Source organism: Dreissena polymorpha, chromosome 8 (assembly GCF_020536995.1).
Source record: "Dreissena polymorpha isolate Duluth1 chromosome 8, UMN_Dpol_1.0, whole genome shotgun sequence".
NCBI classification, from domain to species: Eukaryota; Metazoa; Mollusca; class Bivalvia; order Myida; family Dreissenidae; genus Dreissena; species Dreissena polymorpha.
The window spans coordinates 38,083,297-38,106,370 of NC_068362.1; the positions used below are offsets into that span (position 1 = coordinate 38,083,297).

The window sequence follows — 23,074 nt, forward strand, 5'->3', positions numbered from 1 at the left end:
TACATCATTAGAAAATGCATTGTGGGAATGTTTTGGTTAAAGTTATCGGTGGTTAAATTCCACTATGCGTGGTAAGGTTACTTTGCGGTATATCGTGTTTATACAATCTTAAAAGTTACCTTGAAGGTTACTAAACCTGAATAACCGCAAACTTACCAAGGATTGAATGTTACCGAGCGGTAACTTTAACCAGCGTTTATACAATCGAGTGCAGATATATTATTTAAGCAACTTGAAAACGCATATTTGCTTTAAACAAAAATAATTACCCAACAAATGAAAATGCTAATAACTCCACAGGGTCAAATGGGAAGTCTGTTTTTAATGATGTTCTAAACATAGCAGTTAACGTTTCTGAAATGACAAAAATAAAAACATTTGCAACCATGTTGGTGTTTTATTTTCAAACATTGTTTATTTAGATTAATGGTAGTATTAAATACCCGCCCTATTTTGGCTGAGGTTGGCATTTTGAGTAAATCTTCGTGGAAGTTGACTTCTTTCAAATGGCATTGCAACGTCTAGTGACGTCATGCAATATAAACAGCTGTTTTATCATGACAATAACGTAGACATTAATTTTCTTTGATAATTAAAAAGGATCTGATATGTCAGGTCATTTCATAACATTATATATTATATTTTTCCAAAAATGTGTCACTTAGCTAAAACAAATGCTGGGTAACTAACAACATGTCTAAATAATATTGTATAAAAGGACAAACTGTGTCAGCTCCTACTTGTGTGACATTTTTTTTTTCACAAACCAGATTTGAAACAGAGAGCTAAGTGGTAGAATGTTCCATTTTCACCAATATATATTCTTAGAGAAAAAGCTATTGACAAACAAAAATCCACTCAACGTACCTGTATTATTAAACCAGAAAGCTAACAACCGGAAGACAACGGCCCCACAAACAGCTCCGAAAAACCCTCTCCAATAGTTACGAACAGCAAAATAAGTAGCCGTTACTTCAATACTGAATAATACTCCTGAAATTGACATGATGATACAGGAATTTTTTTTTATAATAATGTATTTATATGTTCAAATAATCCAAATCCCTTAAAAATTGTATTTCTATTTGGACCCTTGTTTAGAGAGATTATATTATTTACGTGGACCACATGGATATTTTTGACCACATGGATATCGTGAACTAGATCTTTAAGACATGCAGGTAGACTCACACACTAAACAAGGGCTGTTTGAAAAACATGCATGCCCCCCTATATGGGCTATAAGTTGTAGTAGCAGCCATTGTGTGAATACGTTTTTTGTCACGGTGGTGGTGGTGGTGGGGGTGGTGGTGGTGGTGGTGGTGGTGGTGATAGTGGTGGTGGTGGTAGTAGTGGTAGTTGTGGTAGTAGTAGTGGTAGTAGTGTAGTAGTACTGAGTAGTAGTAGTAGTAGTAGTAGTAGTAGTAGTAGTAGTAGTAGTAGTTGTAGTAGTAGTAGTAGTAGTAGCAGTAGTAGCAGAAGAAGTAGTAATAGTAGTAGTAGCAGTAGCAGTAGCAGTAGCAGTAGCAGTAGTAGAGTAGTAGTAGTAATAGTAGTAGTAGTAGTAGTTGTTGTAGTAGTAGTATTAGTAGAAGTAGTAGTAGTATTAGTAGTAGTAGAAGTAGTAGTAGAAGTAGTAGTAGTAGTAGTAGTAGTAGTAGTAGTAGTAGTAGTAGTAGTAGTAGCAGCAGCAGCAGCAGCAGCGGCAGCAGCAGCAGCAGTAGTAGTAGTAGTAGTAGTAGTAGTAGTAGTATGCATTACAAAAATGCAGTTAGCCTTACATTTGGTAAAATTTAAATATATTACAAGGGAGGCAAATGCTGTAACAATAAATTTAAACTTATTGCATTTGTTTCCCCTGTATATAAGAAAAGATATAATAGTGTATTACCTCCCCTGTCCTGTTTATATTTATATTAATCAACAAAATTAAACATTAACACAATATTTAATATAAAAAATATACAAAAAATCTCATATTCTGATAATATTTTTACTGATCCACTGTATTTTACTAAAAGGATGATGTTTCATTGGACTGATAATTATAGATTTAGGATTACAGATCAGTTGCTTCAGTAATATTGTTCAGAGTATGCCCTGTTGGCCGCGTATGCATTCTTGAGTTATCATTCAAAAACCATTTTACTACTTCGAGTCACCGTGACCTTGACCTTTGACCTAGTGACCTCAAAATCAATAGGGGTCATCTGCGAGTCATGATCAATGTACCTATGAAGTTTCATGATCCTAGGCCCAAGCGTTCTTGAGTAATCGTATGACAACCACCTGGAGGACGGACCGACCGACCGACAGACAAACCGACATGAGCAAAGCAATATACCCCCTCTTCTTCGAAGGGGGGCATAAAAACAGGTGCACATCTGAAAGAGTTTAGAAAAAAAATATCCAAAAACAGAATGCTAGACGGAAGAACAGATGCACCAACAGTGCGCCTGTTTTATGCTGCACTACTGAAAGTTTTTGTTTTTTTTGCCAAGATATAATAATCTAGCAAACTTACCTCCAATCGGTGCTGCAAATGTGCAAGCCACACCTACAGCACATGCAGCTGCCAGCATCTCCGTCCTGCGAGACTCATTCTGTAACCATGGTGATCAGTTGGTCAGTCAAATAATGGGACAAGTCGGTCATATAACAGGATGGTTCAGTCAAATTACAGGATGAGTAAGTCAAATAATGAGGTTGATGTAAAATATAAGGAAAAATGCCCCGCCCCTAGGCAACCATGTTTTTCAACCAAAATTTGAACCATTTTTCAAATTTTTTATCGGATAATTAATGTGGTCTCTAGAGTGTTAAAAAAGCAAATGTTGACGCTGCACAACGCACGACCGACAAAAGGCGATCACAAAAGCTCACCATGAGCACATTGTGCTCAGGTGAGCTAAAAAAACACTGCTCTGACCCCAATATACCCTTATGAAAAGCATTTGCACGGGAATAATCAAATGCATCAAACTTACCTCATAAACAGCTTTAAATGAAGTCAACTTTCCCAGCAGATTGGCCACAATGCTAGCGACATGTACAAACGGTCCCTGAAAATAGCATCTGTTCATCTATAAAACAATATGAAAGTAATAACCATGCTTAAGGTCAAACTCTAATAAACACTATGAAGAAAATAAGGTGTTTCTATAAGATATTGTGGAACATTAGACTTTTACCAGGAAGGTGACTAAAATACCATGGCTGCTTTGTAACGGGAATAGCAACCAGCAGCCAAGCTCATGAATAAGATCAATGGCACATATTTCAAACAGGGGGGATCACTGTGGCACATATTTCAAACAGGGGAGATCACTGCATAATTTTGAGTTTCAATTCAATCTATTGAAGTAGTTTTGTTGTGATTTTGGCGCAACTCCGATGGCAGCAACCTTAACGCTGTGAAGACGTCATCTTTATTTGTATTGTTGTTTACTATTGTCAGTTTTGCATTTAAAACGTTAGTAAAAGGTTGAACCTAGATTGCATTTATCTTAACTTAAACAACCAAACTACAATTATATTATGATCGCCAACAAGTTTGTTTTGCAAACTTAAAATACAATGCTTTGGCCATAAAATGGCCAAGTTCAAGGGTGCATAACTTAGGAACGTATGAGAGGGCATACAAAAGAGTGTCTTGCACATCTACACTTCTTGGGATTACATATATTAAGTAAAAATTGCTTGAAAAATGTAGAAGTTGGCCCCACAAACTTACAACATTTGTGTCTTGTTCTGATAAAACTGGGCATAATGCATGTGCGTAAAATGTCGCCCAGATTAGCCTGTGCAGTCCGCACAGGCTAATCAGGGATGACACTTTCCGCTTTTATGGTATTTTTAGTTTGAAGGAAGTCCCTTCTTACCGAAAAATCAAGTTTAGGCGGAAAGTGTCTCCCTGATTAGCCTGTGCGGACTGCACAGGCTAATCTGGGACGACACTAAACGCACATGCACTATGACCAGCTTTCACAAAACAAGACACATTTATTACCCAGTCTGACCAACCAACCAACCCACAGACAGACCACTATATACCCTGATTTGCATACAAATGCCAGTCCAAGCTTTGTCACACATTTTTAATTAACTAATTAAAAGGAAATGCCCCTTTATGATTTTATCTCTCACAATTATTAAACTTATATTTGGCTTTAAAAATTCCTTTCGAATTATACTTTTTAAAGGGACCTGTTCACAGATTTTAGCATGTATTGATAAAAGTTAACATCAGAACTAAGGAGTTTAAGTATAATCCACTTAAAAAAAAGGAAAAAAAGAAAAAAAGTTTTCCACACCTGGGCTTGAACCACTGACCCTTAAGTAAAAGCCTACCGCTCAAAACACTCGGCCATCAATGTTCACAAACCAACACAGGTATTTTATTCCCAATTTAAGCATTCCTCGAAATGTCATAAAAAATAACAATAACAACAGAACTTTCCAAATTATACAATTGTTTTGTGTTTTCAACGCTTTATTATTTTCAGGTTTTTAAATCATCAAAATATGCATATAATGGATATTTTAAACCATGGTAAATGTTCAGTTTTTTGTTTCCTAGCAAAAAAAACATACATTGTAACTCCAACAAAAATTTGCAAATCTGAAACAATTTTTTTCCAATTTTTTCAATTTATCAAAATGTGAAGAGGAAAGGTCACTTTTAAAAGGGACCCCGACAGATTCACTCACTTCTTTTCCAAAAGGAAGAGTGCTCCCAAGTGAACAACAAAGGCCCACAACTTTTGAAACAAGAGTCCTAAACGTGAGAAATTCCTTTAGCACAACGCCTCGCAATATTGTCTTCATCTCTGGAATGCCAGAACCTGTAAAAAGGATATTTTGCATGTTAGTCTATGTTGACAGTCTAGGCTTGATTGCTAAAATCTTAAACGATCAGTTTTGCTAACAGCTGTGAATTTTTATGTCCCCCAGTCTATACTGGGGCACATATTGTTTTTGCCCTGTTTGTTGGTTTGTTGGTCTGTTGGTTTGTGGGTTTGTTTGCCTCAAACTTAAACATTGGCCATAACTTTTGCAATATTGAAGATAGCAACTTGATATTTGGTATGCATGTGTATCTCATTGAGCTGCACATTTTGAGTGGTGAAAGGTCAAGGTCATCCTTCAATGCCAAAAGTCAAGGTCAAATGTATAGGGGGGACATAGTGTTTCACAAACACATCTTGTTTTATCAAGTTATTTATGTGACTTAATTGTTAAGTCTTTAAAACATGTATATGACAATTTGTAAACAAATGTGTGTGTTCGAATAAATTGCATATGTTTGATAGTAAAAAATATTTTCTAATATTTTATTTGGGTCTGGAGAAAATATGTAATACACTAATTGCGCTTTAAAGATTTTAGCAACTGGCCTCAGCACAACATGTAACATAAATAATTGATAGCTACAACTGACTTTCACAAAAATAACTTATTTTTTAAACAATCATCTTTTAAACTAGGCTTAAATGCTAAAGAAAGACAAATTATTCATTTTGGACAGAGAGGCATAATGAGGAACATGCTCTAAAAAAAGGCAAATATCAGTTGGTTCCTTTCAAAGCAAGTCTGGAAGGAGTAGCATAAAAAGTTTCATATTATAAAATGGCTTTTGGGACATCTTTAAATAAATACAAGCACATTTATTATTATAAGTATATTGAATGAATTGATCTAAAAATGTTGTCTTTTTATATACTTTCATATACCATTTTTATTTATTTAGTTCTTAAGCAGCCGTCAGGGTATTGTGTCGAAATGTTGCCTACCAAAATCACATGGTCCTATTTAACATGAAGCATTGAAGTAAATAGTCTCTGCAATCAACAGTGTCTTCACATTTTGCTATTAATTTACCATGTTTATTTCTTTATAGTGTTTCACACTAATTTAATTTTATTTATTGTTTTATTTGCTAAACAGGTGGGTGGGAGAGAGGGGAAAGTGTGAAAGATTATATACTGTATTCAGTTTAACAAGGGGAAACAATCTCATGGAAGATATTGTCTTGATGAGGGGGGTATGTGGAACATTATAATATCCCTATACATGTACATGTTGTTTGTGTATATGTGTGCGAGTGTGTAGATATGTTCTTACCACAACTATGTTAAGATCTAAAAATATTAATAACTTAATAATTAACATTGCTATATTAACACAACCTGTAAGTATTTTTTATAAACATCTTCTAGACACAACTCTATTATGATCCAATTGTTAGTTGTAATGCAGAACTATGTATTTTGGGCCGGACGCCTTTGTGTACAAAATAAAATTGATTTGACTTGACTTGAAAATAATCAAGGGGCATAATCCAATTAGTTAACAATTCTTGAGGCAATATTTGATGATTAACAGAAATATATTGCAAATTACTCACAGATTTTTTACATAGTAATGCCTAGTACAAAACTATGATGAAAACTGCTTATTGAGAGTGCGACCGACAATACATGCAGCCAACCCATACAGCTTGACAAAGAGCGTTTACCAATAACAGCTTAAATTTTCCAGATAGTGTTTTGTTGTTTAAAGTTGAGTATGGTAGGTGGACCTTTTCTCCATATAAAAAAAGTATATAATTTTCCCCAATGGGACCTAAACATTTCCGATTGAAGGTGTCTAAAAAAATATATATATATACATGTACATGTATGTACCTCAACATTTAGTTCATTTCCCATCTCCAATGAAGTTCTATCAGTTGATCATAAGTAAAGTTAGCATTGAAAAAATTTTATTTCTCTAATTTTAACAAATTTGTTAGCACAAAAACAAGGGACTAAATCCCAAAATGGTGAGTAAAAAAACACTGTCAGAGTTACCTACCAATGGCTTGTGGGGACATGAGGTGTGTGAAGCCAGTGGCAAACATGATGAGCAGTAGGGAGTACAGGACCCAGCCCACGTACTGCAGAGGCAATGAGAATGAAAACTCCTCATATAGCAACATCTTTGCTGAAAAAAAAAATCAGATTTCTCTCGTCTTTAAACAAAACATATATGAGCCGCGTTTTGAGAAAACTGGGCTGAATGCAAGTGCGTAAAGTGTTGTCCCAGATTAACCTGTGCAGTCCGCACAGGATAATCAAGGACGACACTTTCCGCTTTTATGGTATTTTTAGTTTCAAGGAAGTCCATCCTTACCGAAAATCAAGTTTAGGCGGAAAGTGTCTTCCCTGATTAGCCTGTTCGGACTGCACCGGCTAATCTGGGACGACACTTTACACACATGCATTATGCCCAGTTTTCTCAGAACGTGACTCATATGAACCTTGCTCAGCACACAGGCTTATCAGTGATGACACTTTCCAACTACATTGGTTTTTCACTAAGAAGAGACATCCTTCAAAAAAAAAAACAATAAACTCGCTTTATGAAAAGGGGGTTTAATGCATGTGCGTAAAGTGTCATCCCAGGTTATCCTAAGCAGTTTGCACAGGCTAATCACAGATGACGCTTTCTGCTTTTATAAAACAAGAGGGCCTGAAAGGCCCAAATTCGCTGACCTGAGATAACAAGATATTATTGGGACAAATCTTCTGACTAAGTTTCACGAAGATCGGAAAATAAATGTTGCCTCTAGAGTGTTAACAAGGTTTTACTAAAGCCATCTTAGGAAAAATGCCCCGCCCCTGGCCTTCATGTTTTTCAACCAACCGGCATCATTTTTGTACTCATACAAGATATTATCAGGATGAATCTTCTGACCAAGTTTCATGAAGATCAGACAGTAAATGTGGCCTCTAGAGTGTTAATAAGATTTTACTATAGCCATATAAGGAAAAATGCCCCGCCCCTTGGAAGCCATTTTTTTTTCCAGCAAACATAATTCTTTTCAAACTCATCCAAGATATCATTTAGACCAATCTTCTGACCAAATTTCATGAAGATTGGACAATAAATGTGGCTTCTAGAGTGTTAACAAGGTTTTACTTTGGCCATATATAGCCATATAAGGAAAAATGCCCCGCCCCTGGTGGCCATGTTTTTAAAGCAACCAAAACCATTTTCGAACTCATCCAAGATATCATTGGGACAAATCTTCTGACCACGTTTCATGATGATCGGAAAATAAATGTGACCTCTTGAGTGTTAACAAGGTTTTACTATAGCCATATAAGGAAAATAGCCCCGCCCCTGAGGTGGCCATGTTTTTCAACCAACCAGCATCATTTTTTAACTCGTCCAATATTTTATTGGTATGAATCTTCTGACCAAGTTTCATGAAGATCGGACTATAAATTTGGCCTCTAGAGTGTTAACATGATTTTACTATAATAGCCTTATATAGCCATATGAGGAAAAATGCCCCGCCCCTTGGCGGCGGCCATGTTATTCAAGCAAACTTAACCATTTTCGAACTCATCCAAGATATCATAAAGACAAATCTTCTGACCATATTTCATCCAGATTGGACAATAAATGTGGCCTCTAGAGTGTTAACAAGGTTTTACTATAGCCATATAAGGAAAATTCCCCGCCCCCTGGCGTCCATGTTTTTCAACCAACCGGCATCATTTTTGAACTTGTCCAAGATATTATTGGGATGAATCTTCTGACCAAGTTTCATTAAGATTGGACAATAAATGAGGCCTCTAAAGTGTTAACAAGATTTTACTACAGCCATATAAGGAAAAATGCCCAGCCCCTTGGCAGCCATGTTTTTCAAGCAAAGATTACCATTTTTGAACTCATCAAAGATATCAGTGGGACAAATCTTCTGAGCAAGTTTCATGAAGATCGGAAAATAAATGTGGCCTCTAGAGTGTTAACAAGGTTTTGCTATAGCCATATAAGGAAAAATGCCCGGCCCCCTGGGGGCCATGTTTTTCAACCAACTGGCATCATTTTCGATCTTGTCCAAGATATTATTGGGATGAATCTTCTGACCAAACTTCATGAAGATCAGACAATAATGTGGCCTCTAGAGTGTTAACAAGATTTTAATATAGCCATATAAAGCCATATAAGGAAAAATGCCCCGCCCCTTGGCAGCCATGTTTTTCAGGCAAACGTAACCAATTTCAAACTCATCCAAGATATCATTGAAATCAAGCTTCTGACAAAATTTCATGAAGATTGGACAATAAATGTGGCCTCTAGAGAGTGAACAAGGCAAATGTTGATGTCCCACAACGGACAACGCACGACAGACGACGGACAAAAGGCATTCATAAAAGCTCACCATGAGCACCTTGTGCTCAGGTGAGCTAAAAAAATCACAGAAACTCTTCTTAGCGAAAATCAAGTTAAGGCAGAAAGTTTCATTCCTGATCAGCCTGTGTGAACTGCGAACACATATCTGGAACAACTCTTTACGCACCTTAACAAGTCCCACAGCGCCACTCATATACATCAACTCATTCTTGTGTCATCAGGTCCATTATTTATGTGAAATTGTAAGAAATTGTAACACATCCAAACCAGAGAAACCACTTTAAATAGCGTTAAACACAACCTTTAGGGCTGTTTTTTTCTTCCACATAGTAAAGTAAAGCAAGGCCGAAAAAAATATCCCTTTTGTGTCATAAATGAAAGGCAAGCCACAAAAACTACTTCACAAACCACTATTTTTTTTTCCAATACTCACTGTCCTTCACTTTCTCTAAAACCATGTACATCATGAAACTTAACAATGTCAAATTAAGTTGTGCTGCATCATACAAGCCATGCCAACACTAATTTTTCTTCACAAACCAATAACATGTCTGAATTTTCTAATTGCCAATTGCTGAAAAACAGACTTGTTTGGCTAAAAAAAAACATCTCGTAATGAGAAGAATTTTGCAATAAAGTGGCAAAATTTGTTATAATCAATATTGATCTAGTTAAAGCCCAGTAAAAATCTGACATTTGTGTAAATTTTGTGATCCCATAGTGCATGATTGTGATGGGGATTACAAGCAACTATTATATGACCTGCGGCATTCTAAAATGGGTCTTATGCCATATATGGTGAGCTTACCTCCATCCTAGCTAACGCAAATGTACAATCTGGTAAGGGGCCTTTACATTCCACATGATTTCATGGTTTTATTAGCAGACCTTTTAGCAGGCTGGGCCAGAACTATATTGGCTGCATATGGCATTAGCCTTTTTTGGTATGACGCGATTGTATGTGTCATAAAAGACATCCAAACCACTAATGATTGTTCACTTTAGCCATGGCATAGTGGATATGGTGTCCGCCCAGCAAACGTGAGAGCACAGGTTGGTACCCCACTGTGCACGTGTTCTATAATCATCTTTGAAAAGGCACCATGTACTGGTCCTTCCCAGGAAACAAACTCGAGAGCATTTCAATAAGCTTTTAACCCTTTGCATGCTGGGTAATTTGAAAGAATACTATCAGAATAGCAAACAGTTTGGATCCTGATGAGACGCCACGTTTTGTGGCGTCTCATCTGGATCCAAACTGTTTGCAAAGGCCTTCAAAATTCGGTTCCAGCGCTTAAAGGGTTAATGCAATCAAGATGAAATAAAAAGGTTTAAGCTCCACACTCACCCTCCTGCATCTTCTCTATGACGTAGTCCATAGCAAAGCTGAGAAGGGCCATGATGATCCCGAGCAGCGCCAGGAATATCCAGTCCTCCCCGACCTTCCTCACTACCCAGTGCCAGGTCCGTACCACCCGATCTGTTAATAATATCAGGCTATGTTATGTTAAATGTTTAGACATTCACTACCCAGTGCCAGGTCTGTACCACCCTATCTGTAAATAATATCAGGCTATGTTATGTTAAATGTTCAGACATTCACTACCCAGTGCCAGGTCTGTACCACCCTATCTGTTAATAATATAAGGCTATGTTATGTTAAATGTTCAGACAGTATATTTTTCAGCGCTATTCAACAGACTATGGCCCTGTTTTCGCTTCTCTTGTGACACTTTGAGCATGGATTTTTACAACCAGATTAAGGTCATAAAACCTGGTACATTGCAGATGCATCTCTGAGGGCAACTGACCATTACATTCGCTCAATGGGGTAAATCCATAGAAAACAATGGATTCACCAAACAGCTTTACTTGTTGGTTCTATCATTTGAGGCAAGATTTAGCAAAGCCCGGAAATTGTTTTTCTTTCAAAGCAGAAAAAGAAAAGTAAGCCACAATACAATTATTTATCATTAATTTATTACTTTTTTTCTATACAATTATAATTTTCGGACACATTAATTGTTGTCTCTAAATTTTCGGATACCTGTCATTTTTTTTATATTTTTCGTATCTAAATTTCCAGACACGAATTTTGTATATTATTTTTAAGTGCCATAAAGAGTAAATACAATAATCCCTTGCTTAAACATTTCAGGACACAGATTTAGATTTTATTTTTATCGTTATCGTTTTTAAGATAATAAATTATTGAAACAATTACTGTAACATTTACTAATCAAACAAAATGGGAATAGCATATTAGGCAGACATATTATTCGATTTTAGGTTGCTGTGCACACCTGTCGCTTACATCATTTTAACATGATTGCGGACTGTACAGAAAATAAATTGTGACCCTCTGCAAAAATGGCCAATAACGATCGAATTAACGATGGAGATCATACATTTAGAAGGGATAAATTAAATGCCTGTGATAATAATCAACGATGCATACAACGTTTTAGATACCAACAACATATTTATTAGTAATCTACTCAGTGCCAGTGGATGTATGTCAAGAGTGTTTACAAACTGTTACCGTTCAGTTTACTGAATTTTACTCACAAAGTTAACACATCTGAAAAGATTATCGTTAGAAAATGGGATAAGACAAACACCGGTTTCACATATATGTTAGTGGATCTGTGTATAATCAGATTCATACGCATATATTGCTTTATTATGCTTGTCGTGGTGTATAGTTTACTGAAACAGCATGAAACTGAAATGGACATTGCAAGGTAAATATCATGAATATAATAATATTAATTTAAGTAAGTTAAATACATCAATTACCATTAAGTGTGCTTGTTTATATATGTTTTTCCCACAACTGCCTCTGATTTCATGTTTCTTCCAAATCCAGGTATTCACTGAACATTTTTGCCCTTTTTTGCCTAAACTGCGCACTTTTTAGCTGACCTGAGCGATAGCTCGAGGTGAGCTATTGTGATCACTCAGCGTCCGGCGTCCGTCCGTCCGTCCGTCCGTATACAAATTTGTAAACATCTTCTTCTACTAAACCATTGAGCCAATTTCAACTAAATTTCATGTGGAGCATCCCTAGGTCATGGGACAAAAGAATTGTTAAAAAAAAATTGATCACATAACCAAGATGGCCGCCATGACCATATATGGTAAAAACCTTAAAAAATCTTCTTGTCAGAAACCGCTCATCAGATTTTCAAAAAATTTCACAGGGATGACCTTTGAGGGCTCCCCTGAAAAAGTTGTTCAAAGAAATTTGATTCGTCAAAAAACATGGCCGCAGGAGCTCGTTGAACTTTGCATGTTTATTCGTTTTTGCCTATTTTGTGAAAACTTTCAAAAATCTTCCACATTTTTTTGTCCGATCCTTTGCAAATTTGCACAGTGTCTTTATATCAATGAGGACACAAACCCTACAAAAAATGAGCATTATTGGTCCATGAAGTACAGAATTACCTCCCCTTGAATTGAGAAAATGGTGTTTATGCAATAAAGTCCAAATTTTTCATCCAATTCTTTCCAAACTTGTAAGGATTTAGCATGGTTCAAACAAGGGAAACAACTACGGTTTATGCATGTTCTTTTTATTACAGATTTGCCTCCCTTTAATTCATTCAAAATCTCATTTTACAGCAGAGATTCCAAATCTGACCTGTAAATGAGCTCCATATTTACTGCTGGTGCTATGTTACCTTTTCCCATTTGATCATTCTTAAGTATTGGTCTTGTAATGCTGCTACTGCTACTGCTACTGCTACTGCTACTACTACTACTACTACTACGACTACTACTACTATCTATACTACTTACTACTACTACTAACTACTACTACTTACTACTACTACTAACCTACTTACTACTAGCTAACCTACTACTACTACTACTACTACTAGTACTACTACTAAACCTTACCTACTACGACTACTACTACTACTGGACTAACTACGTAATAAGTACTACTAGTACCTACCTAACGACCCAACCACCACACCAAACACCACCACCACCACGTCTTACTATACTACTACTTTGCATACGACTTACTTGACACTACTACTACTACTACTACTACTACTACTAACTACCACTACTAACCTACTACTACTACTACTACTACTACTAACGTACTACTACTACGTGCTTACTACTACTTGACTACTACTACTACTACTACTACTACTACTACTACTACTACTACTACTACTACTACTACTACTACTACTACTACTACTACTTCTACTACTACTTCTACTACTACTTCTACTACTACTACTACTTCTACTTCTACTACTACTACTACTACTACTACTACAACTACTATTACTACTACTACTACTACTACTACTACTACTACTACTACTACTACTACTACTACTACTACTACTACTACTACTACTACTACACCACCACCACCACCACCACCACCACCATTCACAGTGACAAAAAATTGTATTCACACAATGGCTGCTACTACAACTTATAGCCCATATAGGGGGGCATGCATGTTTTACAAACAGCCCTTGTTTCTATGGGATTTTAACCACAACTGTTCATGTTTATCTCCGACACATATTTTTAGGTCACCTGTCATGAAGTGACACAGTGAGCTTATGTGATCGTGTGATGTCCGGCGTCCGTTGTGCGTGCCTGCGTGTGTCTGTGCGTCCGTCTGTCAACAATTTGTTTGTGTAGACAGTAGAGGTCACAGTTTGCATCCAATCTTGATGAAATTTGGTCAAAATGTTTATCTTGATGAAATCCGGTTTGGGATTGTATTTGGGTCATCTGGGGTCAAAAACAAGGTCACTAGGTCAAATAATAGAACAACCTTCTGTAGACAATAGAGGTCACAGTTTTCATCCAATCTTTATGAAATTTGGTCAGAATGTTTATCTTGATGAAATCTGGGTTGGGATTTTATTTGGGTCATCTGGGGTCAAAAACTAGGTCACTAGGTCAAATAATAGAAAAACCTTGTGTAGACATTAGAGATCACAGTTTTCATCCAACCTTTATAAAATTTGGTCAGAATTCTTGATGAAATCTGGGTGGGATTGTATTTGGGTCATCTGGGGTAAAAATCTAGGTCAAATAAATAGAAAAACCTTGTGTTGACAATAGAGGTCACAGTTTTCATCCAATATTTATGAACTGTGGTCAGAATGTTTATCTTGATGAAATCTGGATTGGGATTGTATTTGGGTCATCTAGAGTCAGGAACTAGGTCACTAGGTCAAATCATAGAAAAACATTGTGTAGACAATAGAGGTCATAGTTTTCATCTGATCCTAATGAGTCAGGTGTGCGATTCAGGGCCATCATGGCCCTCTTGTTGAAAGTAATGTGCCATGCCCCTTTGTCCTCCTGGGAAAATCACTACATGTATATAATAGTCACTGATAAGCCTGCATGGGCTAATCTGGTACAACACTTTACACAAGTTAATCTGGTACAACACTTTACACAAGCTAATCTGGTACAACACTTTACACAGGCTAATCTGGTACAACACTTTACACACGCTAATCTGGTACAACACTTTACACACGCTAATCTGGTACAACACTTTACACAAGCTAATCTGGTACAACACTTTACACAAGCTAATCTGGTACAACACTTTACACAGGCTAATCTGGTACAACACTTTACACAGGCTAATCTGGTACAACACTTTACACACGCTAATCTGGTACAACACTACACACGCTAATCTGGTACAACACTTTACACACGCTAATCTGGTACAACACTTTACACACATGCTTTGCATAAAGCCCATTTTCCCAGGGCAAGGATCATTTTAAAATAGCCCTTTGCATGTTGGGAAATTTGTATTCTGCTAAAATGTTGTCTGCTGAATTTCTAAAATTAGCATTTTCTTAATTTTTTTTTCAAAGAATACTATCAAAATAGCAAACTGTTTGGATCCTGATGAGACGCCACATTTTGTGGCGTCTCATCTGGATCCAAACTGTTTGCAAAGGCCTTTAAAATTCGGTTCCAGCCCTGAAAGAGTTAAACTAGTCATCATGTCAAAATCACTGCCTACACCAAACACTAAGATATTAAAGATCTTTGTTGGAACAAGATGGCCATATTCAAGACAATGAGCATTCTAATGAGGCTGTCTCATGATAAGTCTGTATACATTTAACTGTCATCCAAGATGTGAGCATTCCACTGGGCTTTAATAGACTTACCCTGCTGCATATTGAGGCAAAAATTTTGCACATTTGATATTTTTTACTAGTGGAAATTACCTGAATGGAGATAAACGTTTTCAATAGAATATAAAGAAATTAAAGCAATTAAACGAAACAACAAGGGGACAAAATTGTCACAAAACCAGGTTTTCATTGTGAAAAAAAAATCTGATAAAGGGAGAAAACTCAAACTGAACTTTTGAAATGAACAAACAAAATTAACCCCCTTTGTAAGTTTGTTTTTTTTAAAATCTATTTATAGTTGTGGCGACCTTGACATTGGAGATATTGACGTGATTCTTTCGTGCGACACACCGTCCCATGATGGTGAACAAATGTGCCTAAATGATTTTAAAATCTCACAATGAATGACATAGTAATGGCCAGGACAAGCTCATTTATGGCCATTTTTGACCTTTGAACTCAAAGTGTGACCTTGACCTTGGAGATATCGACGTAATTATTTCGCGCGACACACCGTCCAATGATGGTGAACAAATGTGCCAGATGATTTTAAAATCTGACAATGAACGACATAGTTATGGCCCGGACAAGCATGTTCCGCCCGCCCGCCAGCCAGCCAGCCTGCCCACCCGCATTCGCCAATCTAATAACCAGTTTTTTCCTTCGGAAAACCTGGTTAAAAATATGTTCATAGCAATGTATCAAGCACAAATGTCCAATATTTATATTAAGTAAAAGTAAATTTAAGTTGATACCGGTACATGTCTATGGTGACCAGTTTCTTATTAACATATTTTTCATTAATAATTATTCAATTTACACTGTCTTTCTAACGTGTAGATGCTTTTGTACTATATATCTACTGAAATTATATTTACACCCTACCACATGTGGATGATTTAAAAAATAAACAATGAACAAAATGAAAGAATTTAAGTACTTACACCAACATTCTAAAAGTCTGTATGTCTCTCTGGGTTCACGCTTGCCGATGTCTTTTTTATCTTTAGATTTTAATAGCTTCGCTTGGAATTTAGCAAAACTGCCCAGGTCTTTTCTGTATTGCCCATATATCTTAAACAATTAAGAAACATTATTGTTTAAATCATGACAAAAATCGTCGTAAACAGCAATGAAATCGTATGTGCCTGTGGTAACAATAGCTAGTTTTGATCATATGAATTGCATTCTGCAAAAACTGGGCTTAATGCAGGCTCTCACAGGCTTATCACGGATGACACTTTCCTCTCATGCATTAACCCTTTGCATGCTGGGAAATTTGTAGTCTGCAAAAATGTCGTCTGCTGAATTTCTAAAATTAGCATATTCTTTGATTTTTTTCAAAGAGTACTATCAGAATAGCAAACAGTTTGGATCCTGATGAGACGCCACGTTCTGAGGCGTCTCATCTGGATCCAAATTGTTTGCAAAGGCCTTCAAAATTCGGTTCCAGCACTGAAAGGGTTAAGCCCAGTTTGCCAAGAACAAGACTCATATACAATGTATACATTACCAACATTAAATGCCCTTGTGTGGCCACTATCAGACTACATTACCAACATTAATTCCCTTGTGTGGCCACTATCAGACTGCATTACCAACATTAAATACCCTTGTGTGGCCACTATCAGACTGCATTACCAACATTAAATGCCCTTGTGTGGCCACTATCAGACTGCATTACCAACATTAAATGCCCTTGTGTGGCCACTATCAGACAACATTACCAACATTAAATGCCGTTGTGTGGCCACTATCAGACTGCATTACCAACATTAAATGCCCTTGTTTGGCCACTATCAGACTACATTATCAACATTAAATGCCCTTGTGTGGCCACTATCAGACTGCATTACCAACATTAAATGCCCTTGTGTGGCCACTATCAGACTGCATTACCAACATTAAATGCCCTTGTGTGGCCACTATCAGACTGCATTACCAATATTAAATGCCCTTGTGTGGCCACTATCAGACTGCATTATCAACATTAACTGCCCTTGTGTGGCCACTATCAGACTGCATTACCAACATTAAATGCCCTTGTGTGGCCACTATCAGACTACATTATCAACATTAAATGCCCTTGTGTGGCCACTATCAGACTACATTACCAACATTAAATGCCCTTGTGTGGCCACTATCAGACTGCATTACCAACATTAAATGCCCTTGTGTGGCCACTATCAGACTGCATTACTAACATTAAATGCCCTTGTGTGGCCACTATCAGACTGCATTACCAACATTAAATGCCCTTGTGTGGCCACTATCAGACTACATAACCAACATTAAATGCCCTTGTGTGGCCACTATCAGACTGCATTACCAACATTAAATGCCCTTGTGTGGCCACTATCAGACTACATTACCAACATTAAATGCCCTTGTGTGGCCACTATCAGACTGCATTACCAACATTAAATGCCCTTGTGTGGCCACTATCAGACTGCATAACCAACATTAAATGCCCTTGTGTGGCCACTATCAGACTGCATTACCAACATTAAATGCCCTTGTGTGGCCACTATCAGACTGCATTACCAACAATAAATGCACTTGTGTGGCCACTATCAGACTGCATTACCAACATTAAATGCCCTTGTGTGGCCACTATCAGACTGCATTACCGACATTCAATGCCCTTGTGTGGCCACTATCAGACTACATTACCAACATTAAATGCCCTTGTGTGGCCACTATCAGACTGCATTACCAACATTAAACACCCTTGTGTGGCCACTTTCAGACTGCATTACCAACATTAAATGCCCTTGTGTGGCCACTATCAGACTGCATTACCAACATTAAATGCCCTTGTTTGGCCACTATCAGACTGCATTACCAACATTAAATGCCCTTGTGTGGCCACTATCAGACTACATTACCAACATTAAATGCCCTTGTGTGGCTACTATCAGACTGCATTACCAACATTAAATGCCCTTGTGTGGCCACTATCAGACTGCATTACCAACATTAAATGCCCTTGTGTGGCCACTATCAGACTGCATTACCAACATTAAATGCCCTTGTGTGGCCACTATCAGACTGCATTACCAACATTAAATGCCCTTGTGTGGCCACTATCAGACTGCATTATCAACATTAAATGCCCATGTGTGGCCACTATCAGACTACATTACCAACATTAAATGCCCTTGTGTGGCCACTATCAGACTGCATTACCAACATTAAATGCCCTTGTGTGGCAACTATCAGACTACATTACCAACATTAAATGCCCTTGTGTGGCCACTATCAGACTGCATTACCAACATTAAATGCCCTTGTGTGGCCACTATCAGACTACATTACCAACATTAAATATCCTTGTGTGGCCACTATCAGACTGCATTACCAACATTAAACACCCTTGTGTGGCCACTTTCAGACTGCATTACCAACATTAAATGCCCTTGTGTGGCCACTATCAGACTGCATTACCAACATTAAATGCCCTTGTGTGGCCACTATCAGACTGCATTACTAACATTAAATGCCCTTGTGTGGCCACTATCAGACTGCATTACCAACATTAAATGCCCTTGTGTGGCCGCTATCAAACTGCATTACCAACATTAAATGCCCTTGTGTGGCCACTATCAGACTGCATTACCAACATTAAATGCCCTTGTGTGGCCACTATCAGACTGCATGTTTACAGCTCTACATGTATGCTAATTTGCTATTTATTAAATATATATTATATAGTTATATGAATGCTTACAGTATTTGCAGTTGGATAACACTGACATTAAGTAAAATTAATACATAAACATTACTGGTGAAAATTTTGAGAATATTAAAAAAAAAATAGGAGAGGGGGGGCATTTTTTTTAAAGTTATATAAAGCATGGTTTGGCCAAGGATTAAGGGACGTGGTTGAACAAAATGCTTAACGCAGGTGGCTGCAAAAGTCAGGTTAACACTTTACAGAAAGTTTGTCATCTAATAATATAATTTGCATTCACTTTAAGAGAAAAAAAATGCTTAGAAACCCTTCTTTGTACACAAACATCACACAAACATGATTTCATTCAAACAATCACACTCAGCAAAGCTATCTCTAATAATGGTTAATGATTCAAACCACAAACAATCATTCTCAATCAAACCATTCTCAACATATTTCATCATGCTGATAACTCACTGATCTGCTGGAAGAAAGATGATTCCGCTCTTTGCTGAAGCACTAATAAGCAAGCATTTTAATAGCTATTATTGTTTGCAAGCTTGTAACATAAATGCTTACATTTATTTTGAAGATTTCCTTGTTTTCATCCAGGTAAAACAAACCTTCTCAACACCTTAGTACTTATTTTCTCCAAAAAAGCCGCATTTAAGCCGATACAGCATTAAATTCTAAAAGTCACAAATAAGCACTATACACACTATTAAGTCAGATAGCGAGCGAGACAACAACGTAGATCAATTTGAGTGTTAACTTTTTCGCAACTTGAAATGACTGCCTCATGACCGCTAATATAAACACAAGTGACAAATGGCTTCTGCATGCTGTGACAATAATGGACTTTGGTCGCCATATGAACTTGACATCATTGGGAAACCTGTTCTGAGCTTGTTTCAAGATGATTGGACCAAATCTGTGACTCCTACATGTAATTATTAACACTTAGGTTTCAATATATATCCATTTAAGAAAAACTGCCTCAACAAGATTTCACTATTGTCACTATGGCAATCTGCCTCACCCCTGGTATGCATATTTATCAACAGACCAGATCCATTTTATAACGCAGCTAAGATATCATAAGAACATAAAGTTTGACAAAAATGAAATTTTCATGAGGATTGGACAAAAAAGTGACTAATTCAGTATTAACAAGCTTGTCTTTATTTGACATTGTGACTTACTTTCTGACCTCACATGAACCTGCAATTCACTTACTCACTAGATATAATTGGGACAAATCTTCTAAGTTTAATGAAGATTTGGCAATAAATGAGGCATATAGGAATTAACAAGGCAAATGTTAAAGACAGACAACGGACTTTAATAGGGCAAACGACGATCAAAAACGCTCAAGCAGGGGGTGACCCCCTTCCTATCCAAGTCACAAATTTTGCAACAAATTGTTAAGTCTAGCTATTTTTACACAATTATTTAATGCCTCAAGTCAACAGATGAGCAGTGTAAAATACACCAGGCTGTCGGTCTTAAAACTTGCCTGCACCAGTTTATTGACAATATATTAACTTAATAATAAATATCTAAAATATTAAGGCTCTTTCCAATAAGAAACAATAAATCATCACTGATAACTTCTTATTTACTATACATGTAAATACTATAGAGATCAATAGAAGAAATGACAATTTTCTAACATGTCATCACATATTCAAAACAAAAAAACAACCATAAAACAGGGTGTAAAAAAAACAATAATGAAATAGACACATACCCCGGTACTAAAAATACAGCTTTGTGTATGAATTATTATCATTTAAAATTGGTAAAATGATTAGTGATACAAATGCAAAATAATTGAATATTTAAAATCATTCTGTTCTTTTTCTTAATTTTTGTTACAAGAGGTGGATCACTTATATCAGGGGTTAGCCTAGCCATTTTGGAAAAAGGAATCTGGTCAAATTGTGATTTTTTAGATCTATAAAAATCGCATATTTGGGAATTTTTATCAACAAAATGAACCGACTTGGGATTTTTTTATAAAAGAATATTGACACATGAGGCCATTACCTAGCCATTTTCTTTAAATGCAATTTGCACTTCAAATAAAAAAAAAGTTAATTGGGATTTTTTTACAAACAATTTTCTGTTTGAGATAGGGTCTGTTTTCAGCCTTTTTAAAAAGCACAGGGCTCTCGGAAACGCTTAAACAAGGGTAGTTGTATGTGTAAATTAGAAAAATGACGCTTTTTTCTTCATGATTTTTATTTAAGTAAAGATAATAAGAATATAATTAAAAGGATTCCTAATGTACATTTTGTATATGGGTTTTCAAAAATGAAACCGACAATTATGTATTATTTTATATTCATTCTTTTTTTAAATGCAATTTTTGCTAAAAATATGAAGACATGTGCAATATTCAATGGGACTCCTATTTTTTTCTTTTGGACTCCTATTTTTGCAAGTAAGGATTCCTATATAGGACTCCTGTTTTAAAATCATAGTCAGACCCCTGTAGCAGAAAAAATCCTGTATTTCAAGTATAAAATGACTTCACTACTGAACATATCAGTCCAGATGCATGGCTGAGTGGTTTAGACCTTCTAGAATTTTTTGAGTCCTACTTTTTCTTTCTTGAATTCTATTGATGCCTGACACAAATAAAATAATGCCCATTATTTTCTGTAATTGGATAGGTGGTAATATGAAAAAACAAACAAAGGGAGAGCACTCTTATAAACCTGTGACACGTCAGTGTTTTTAATGACAAAAAGGCTAGAAATCCACAAAAAGAGGGATTCTAATGGGGTGTTTTCGTTCTTTTGGCAAGTATTATACTTTTCGGTATTTAGTCATAATTTTTTTGGCTTGTCACAAGGACTGGCCATATTAGAAATTTCGCTGGACCATAAAGAATTTGCCTTTTAAGGAAGCCTGATTGTATGTTGGGCTTGAGTTTTCAGGAAGTCTGGAATTGTGGACCTCCGAACAGAAGTAGCTTTGAAATGATTATTATCTACATTAAACTTAATGAATAACCAATAAATTGCACAACTGTTTACAATAACTAATATAGTTAGCGCACAAGATATTCATAAAAGGATGTTCAATCTCAAAAAGGTGTAATGGAAAATGTAAACAACATTCTCCACCCACTCGTTTTAAGCCGAACAACGTGTCTTGGGTACGTGTCAACTGTTAAACTGTAAACATTTGCTAGTTACTTATTATTTAAAAAACATATGGTATCGAACAGTTTGAAATACTTCATTTATCAAGCTATGTCCTCATTGGAGTAATCGCAAGTAATCTCACCAGTGTTTGTTCATAGCCGAATTTCTGTTTGTCGGCCATGATGGCTTCCGGTCTTAGCTCATTGGTCGATACTCGCCTGGATTCAGCCGCAGGACTCTGAACCGCAGGATTCTGAAATAAACCGAAAGATCAATTTGATTTGGAAGCATGCGCAACTTAAAATGAAAAACCTATCTTATTTTATACAAAGCGGCCTAAAAAATTAAACGTTGATGTCATGCTGAAGTCGTCGAAAATAACATGACTGCAAAAGTATGTAGACTACAAAAACGTTGAGCATCCCGGTAACCAGGGACCTACAGTATTTGTATAGGTCCCTGAAATAACTTTGAACACGGACTCTAGATGACAATAGATCTATACGCTCCGTGCTTTGACAGCCATGAGTGAAAAAAGTTGAAACAAGGCAACCCAATTTGTATATCTATATAGAACATGTATACATATATCGGTTGAAAGTTGATTGAAACATGTGTGATGGGCACATGGCCTTGACAAAAACACTAATAAGACATTATTAAATTGTGTTAAAACATGTTCAATCACTTAAAAAACACCGATATAGCATTGGTCACTAAGGGTTGTAACAGTGGAGGCAAGGGAAGAAGATACTTGGCCACGCACTCAAAATCTGTTTACAGCCGAGGGAAAGTGAAAGGAGCATTCGCGTAGTCAAAACCTTGAGGTCCGTTGCACATCATAAGTAGCTGTCGCATCGCATAGCATGGTTATAGCGCGTTCATTACATTTGTTC

At 36.6% G+C, this 23,074-nt stretch overlaps 1 protein-coding gene across 5 annotated transcripts in view; it reads right to left on the reverse strand.

Moving 5' to 3' along the window:
- The window catches only part of LOC127841178 (chloride channel protein 2-like), a 113,878-nt gene that overhangs the window by 34,862 nt on the left and 55,942 nt on the right, over positions 1-23,074 (reverse strand). For 4 of the 5 annotated variants that reach the window (XM_052369824.1, XM_052369823.1, XM_052369822.1 and 1 more), the window contains exons 2-10: positions 22,321-22,431; positions 16,292-16,421; positions 10,535-10,666; positions 6,856-6,984; positions 4,711-4,844; positions 2,988-3,062; positions 2,525-2,603; positions 868-993; positions 270-354 (exon numbers count right to left, since the gene is read on the reverse strand). In XM_052369824.1, coding sequence (XP_052225784.1) covers positions 270-354; positions 868-993; positions 2,525-2,603; positions 2,988-3,062; positions 4,711-4,844; positions 6,856-6,984; positions 10,535-10,666; positions 16,292-16,421; positions 22,321-22,359 — 929 coding nt within the window. In that variant the 5' untranslated portion in view covers positions 22,360-22,431. Of the gene's footprint in view, positions 1-269; positions 355-867; positions 994-2,524; positions 2,604-2,987; positions 3,063-4,710; positions 4,845-6,123; positions 6,141-6,855; positions 6,985-10,534; positions 10,667-16,291; positions 16,422-22,320; positions 22,432-23,074 lie in introns of those variants that run through there. The other variant, XM_052369827.1, reaches the window with a different exon arrangement.